We start from the raw sequence: 5,856 nt of genomic DNA on the forward strand, positions 1-5,856 counted from the left end.
ATAGGTGGGATGGTGACGAGTAATCCGCACTAGTGATTGGGGCGCCATCCTGTTGTGGCGCCGCTTGAGAGGAAGCTGTGCGCACATTTTCATTTTAAAAAAACATAAGAGTCCCCGCCTCCGTCTAAAAAGCATCTCAGAAAAAAAAATACTCACCTTCATCTAAAAAAATGTTTTGTACTTCCGTTGAATTTCCATAACAGATCAGATGTTTTTGGAAAGAAAATCATTTCAGTGTCTCAAACAGTGTTATATGTTTTGACTTGAACTTTTGTGGTAGGTAGATACTAGTATACGTTTTGTCTGCGCTCCAACTTTTATCAGCAACTTCACCGCAAAATGCAAAGAAACTTTTACCAGCAACTTTTGACTACTAGACGAGGGTGCCAAGCAGGAATGCTCGGCGAATGTTGTCCTCAAACAGCTTTGTTTGACAAACGCCGATAGATACAAACTTTGTCACGACCATCTCTGTCACCAGGCTGAATAAAAGAAGCGTGGCAGCCCGTCCACATTTCACACACGATAGCAAGACTTTTCGAGACGGTGTGGTGATCAAGAAAAGCGATGACCGGTCCATGTCCAACACTGGCAACGTTTACTCATTTGGATACGGGCATAACTTCTCCTGACGTGATTAAACTAATAACGGTGAACATTTGCGACACGCGGCCGGCATGATTTTTTTCTTTTGCGGGTGGCATGATTTAAAGTTAAAATACCACTCCCTTCCTCCGTCCCAAAATAATAGTCGCTCCGTTTGCAGTACATCTATTTGATCGACAGGTTTATGTTGAAACTCACCCCAGTCACCCTCAGGATCAATCACATCATATTCCGAACGTCCGTGCCATAAAAAACTGATAGCTGAAGATATGTCTCGTACACTTGATTTTCTTTATTTCTAGGACACCAATAGCATGACACAAACTCTTTTACTAACTCAAGATTACCTGGCAGTCTAACCATGATCAGTTTGTGACTGTACACGCACAACAGCCAGCGTGAGCTCATCTCATTCATAGTTGCTAGAAAAATTTTATGTTATACTAGTACCTTGTGCCAGGAGGTCACATGCATCAAATAGGTCCATACGTCTAAAAACATTGCCGTCCTTAATAATACTCCCTCCACAACTATTCCCTTCGTCTCATAATATAAGATCATTTTTCGAGCTATGTTAGCTTGAAAAACTATCTTATATTATGGGACGGAGGCATTCTAATTTAAATCGGATGTATCGGATGTTCTAACATTTTTCTGAATCGAATTTATATAGACATTTTCTAGTGCTTTTATTCACTCATTTCAATCTGTATGTGGTTCATACTAAGATATCCAGCACATCCTGTGATGCATGCAAAGAAAGAAAACGTTCGGTCATTATTATACGCAAAGGAGCGACCAAGTCTGAATCTTGACGCCAGTGAAGCTGTCGATAGTCATGCCCAATTGTCGCCGTGTGCAGCCGCACATTTCTCTAGATACACCTGGTACGTATGTTCTCCTCAAACACCATGCATGCTCGGCGAATTCAGCTAGGTAGGAACTGAAATTTCATATGGCGGCCACAAGCCTGCAACAAAGCAGACTGTCATTGAAGCAGTTTCCCACCCATCCAATGGAATGCAATGGACAGGAGATGACAACAATTAGCAACCAAGAAATAAGGCATCATCAAGACATCTCATCCATAAAATTTGAAGATGCAGGGAAGCAATGCTGCGTGGCCACGACATCCAGAAGTATAACCAAAATTTTGATCAAAATACCAGTAGTGTATGCTTCAGCGTCGTTGCGGTGTAGATATTGCTCCCACGATCACGAGAGATCATCAGGCGGATATGTGGAACAGCTTTCCAGCTCTCACCAAGGGCAGGCTTTGGAGCTCCGTTCCCGGCGACCATATGATTCGTTACCTAGAGTAACACAAAATGGTTGGTTGATGGATAGATATGGTAACTGCATTGTTTTTGTTTCACATCTGACCGAAATTCAAAAATTCTAACATCTAAACCTAATAATCCGTGAATGCTTGCAGGTAGTCAATCGAGAAAATTCGAAGTGCAAGGCTTTCTTCTTTGATAAGATACAATTACAAGATTTTTCACTATTCTCTCCAACGATTATGGCTCTCACTGGGGACATGAAACCTGACAGACAGGTAAATTCAGGGACTGCAGCTTAATATAAAACAGAATATGTACATAGACAAATAAATCCTACTCAACAATTTACCCACAAACTACCCTCTGATAAAGTAAACAGAAAAAAATTAACAGATGAAATGAGACTTCTCCACATCTTGTTCTCCAATAAGATGGCATACTTAATTACTAAATAGAATTGGTTGTTACAAACAAGAAATACTAAAAGAAAAAAGGCTAGTTGAACAACAGTCGAACATGCTTCTTGATTTTCTCCAGGAGATTCATGGTGACACTGAATAAAGTATGGGTGGCTTTCACAAAAAAAAAAGGTATAACGATGCTTCATCTGAGACTAAGTGATAAAAAGTTGAATCCATGTGTTCGCTCCAAATATCAGAACTATGCTCAAATCGAAATGGATGACTACCAATCAAGTTAGAGCAGGCGGAATTACCAGAACAGATAGATTGTGCTTATGTGCCAACTTCTTAAGAATCATCGCCACTGATATCATCATCGACCGCCCTGCTGGGTTTAATACAAGTTCACAGAAAAGAAACAGCATTTCTTTTAGTTCAGGTTACACTTCAAAGAAGTAATGATGCCCCTCTCAACAAGCAATCAAGTCAGCAAATAATGTTTTTAGAACTCAAATTATTGACAAAGACCCAGTGAACTATTATAAATTCAAATTATCAATGCCAGGCTGCATATTTGTGAACTAGTTGTGCTGTGTTGTTTAAGTTAATGATTGGAAACAATCTATCTTGCACAATCTGATCGCTACACCAATTTTCTACATTTCGCAACTCAAGAAATTGTATATGTTATGTCTCTCTTGGGACATTGACCCTTAAGACGTGAGTTAGTTCTAGTATAGCTAAAGTGCTAAACTGCATCATATAATGTACAAAAGAATAATTAATCAGACAAGGCTATGCAAGAACCTTGTGAATTCTTCCCGCCGATAATGGGAGCAAGTAGAGATGATACCGAGTCAATGATAAGCAGGCATATCCTGTTACTGCCATTAGTTACCTATTAAGCTTGTGACATGTGAGAAAAGAGTTTAGGATAATAAAAAGGGAGATTGAAGATAATCCTATATCCCTTCATACTAACCTTGCCATTCAATGAGACTTCAAGTCGATCTAGTACTTCAAACAAAGCAAATATATCAAATACAGACTCACAAATGATACTGCTCATGACCCTCTTAAGCCTCACATCCTTTGGCTGCATGTTGGAAATCGGGTGCTTAGAAATCACATGGTCAAGAAGTTTCTGGGTAATCTAATGATTGCCAAAGTAAATGCCATTCTACTTACACCACAAGAATGGAAAAAGATATGATAACTCCCTGAAGAGTGAAGACAATAGGTAGGAGCAGGGCAGGAACATGGATCCCTGGTTTATTACTAACCTCTTTGATCAAAGAGATGGGAAGTTCATCAAGAATATGAGCAATTCGGGTAGGGGAGAATGAATTACTAGTATCCAAGTAGAGAACAACACCCATGTGCCTAGCTGCAACATGTGCAGCAGAATATAGACAGACCTGCAGTTGTTGTGCATAAGTACATGGAGTAAATAACAGCTTATGCATGATAAGTAACTCTGCAGTTTTTCGATGGCACAATGTTCACAATCACAGGTAAGCACATTAGCCATCTTGAAGTTGAGAAAGCTCAATCATGTTATCACCTGCGTTTTACCAGAAGATGACTGGCCGGTTATTTCTGTCAACTGGCCTTTGCGCAGCCCACCTCCAAGAAGCGTGTCAATGCTGGGAATTCAGGACATGATAAATTACAATATATTCCACTACTTGCTAAGACTGTGTGATTTTCTGCATGATGATGGGGAGGTTCTCTCGACAGAGATCAGCTGCTCATTCGAGGTTCATGACACGGGGCATCAATTGACAGGGAACCAAATGATTACATTCGAGATAGGAGTACCCTTCAAGTCCGGTAGGGAGGAAGTGTTTTCTTTCTGCCGCGTCTTTGAGCAGCTGCATCCCATCCGACCATAGTATGCACCGATCTTCAACGTGAGGTTGCTCTTCATTCATGTCCTGTATCATCTCACAAGTGAAGCAGTGAAAAAACTTGAAATGCTCGATGCATAAACACAGTCGTATTACAGTTCGATTTCGGCTAAAGATTTGAAATGTTCAATGCATCAGTTATCTGTTTGGAGATAGAAATTACCATGTGAGCTCTCCCTCCCTGTCCAAAGCGGAGCAGCAGGCCAACAACTCCCCTGCGCGAGTGGACGAGCAGTTGCGCGAGAACACTGTCCTCCACACCTCCTCCTCCTCCTCCTTGCGTGTCTCTCGGCGTCGGCGCTCGGGGTCGGAGGTGCGGGCGGCAGCCACTAGCCGACGGAGGCCAGAGGGTGCCAGGGAGCACTGCCGTCGTGCCGCGCCGTCGCAGGCGGGGGAGCCAGAAAGGGGAACAGGCAGTGGCGGGGCAGCAGTACGGAACGGGGCGCGGATCGCGCGGTCGTAGCTTGGAGGCGGGGAGACGGGAGCGGGAGGGGAGCAGGAGGAGGGCGGCGGGGCGGCGGTCCAATGGCGGCGCGGCACAGCACAGGCGGCGGCCGGCGGGGTAGGGAACACACTCGCAGCGCCTGCCTCCGTCGGCTTAGTGGGCCTCCCAGTGCGTGCCTTAGTGGGCTATTGTAGTTGGGCTGGACCCCAGGCCGTTTTTACCATTGGATTACAGTCCCCCTCAAATAAAAATGTCAATAGGTTTCAACGAATGGTAAAAACGGCCTGGGGTCCATTTCGACCTTCCGGGTCTTCTACCTTTCAAAAATTCAGGAAATCTAAAAAATTAAGAAAATGTAGAAAAAACTAAAAAATATAAGAAAAACAAAAATATGTCAAATTAAGGGAAAATACAGAAAATGTAAAAGAGACAAATTGTCATATGGATAAATATAGTTCTTTTGTAAAACAAAAATTATTTAAACTCCCCTTGAAGATGAACCCGATAATAAGACAGAAGAGTACAAAGCTACTTGCTCAAAAAAGAAAATTATAAAAGAAACAAATACAAAAGGAAAAAGAAATTCATGGATCATCCTTGATCCATGGCAGGCCGGTCTTCGACCAGGCCTTTTATCCATGTGTTGTGACGGGCTAGAAATTCGTGCCCGTGGGCCGGCCCATTTCGCCAGGTTTCTTCCACCTCGTGGATTCTTCCCCGAGCAAAGACAAACGTTACTCCTTTCTCCCTCTCGGGCGGACCCTTCTCCCGTGGACGCGGCGGCGACGACACCGACGCCGGCGGGGAGAGGGACGGCGCAACCGAGACGGTAGCGGCGTCCCTCCTCATCCCATTCCCCCTCCCCCTGTCCAACCGGCGGCACCGCATCCAACCACAGCGGCGTGAGCTCGGCGGTTACAAGGAGTGGCGACCGCAACAACCCCGTCGCCGGCGTGCTTCTCCCCCGACGCTGGACTGGTCAGGCTCCGCTCCTCCCTCTCTTCTTCATTCCCCCCGCTTGTCCTCTTAATTTCTATTCTCTCTGGTTCATTAAGTTTTAGTGTTCTTGGTCTGGTTCTTTGGATAATTTCTAGGGTTCTTGGTCTGGTGGCAAGATTCGTCGTATTTGTCAATACAACTTAGCTCATATGTCTTCTAGACCCCTGTTCTAGGATCTGAGCTCTCTCTTGTCTCTGAATTCAACTAAGGCA

At 43.9% G+C, this 5,856-nt stretch overlaps 2 protein-coding genes across 3 annotated transcripts in view; one reads left to right on the forward strand and one right to left on the reverse strand.

Moving 5' to 3' along the window:
* Window positions 1-858: 858 nt before the first annotated feature.
* LOC119335353 (DNA repair protein RAD51 homolog 4-like) lies at window positions 859-4,744 on the reverse strand. 2 transcript variants are annotated; one of them, XM_037607486.1, is made up of 9 exons: window positions 4,364-4,744; window positions 4,112-4,227; window positions 3,855-3,936; window positions 3,574-3,708; window positions 3,273-3,386; window positions 3,098-3,188; window positions 2,605-2,675; window positions 1,773-1,919; window positions 859-1,576 (listed from the first exon to the last, which is right to left on the reverse strand). In XM_037607486.1, exons 1-9 carry the CDS (start codon window positions 4,364-4,366, stop codon window positions 1,535-1,537), a joined length of 801 nt encoding a protein of 266 aa, XP_037463383.1. In that variant the 5' UTR covers window positions 4,367-4,744; the 3' UTR covers window positions 859-1,534. The 2 variants fall into 2 exon arrangements, with proteins under 2 accessions (XP_037463383.1, XP_037463382.1); XM_037607485.1 differs by having other exon boundaries at window positions 2,605-2,678.
* Window positions 4,745-5,364: 620 nt separating this feature from the next.
* LOC119338001 (PRKR-interacting protein 1 homolog) overlaps window positions 5,365-5,856 on the forward strand; it is a 5,054-nt gene continuing 4,562 nt past the window's right edge. The window contains exon 1 of the mRNA XM_037610289.1: window positions 5,365-5,623. The gene's annotated coding sequence lies outside the window, so the exon portion shown is untranslated. The remainder of the gene's footprint in view (window positions 5,624-5,856) is intronic.

The sequence above is a fragment of the Triticum dicoccoides genome, chromosome 7B, assembly GCF_002162155.2.
Source record: "Triticum dicoccoides isolate Atlit2015 ecotype Zavitan chromosome 7B, WEW_v2.0, whole genome shotgun sequence".
Classification (NCBI taxonomy): Eukaryota; Viridiplantae; Streptophyta; class Magnoliopsida; order Poales; family Poaceae; genus Triticum; species Triticum dicoccoides.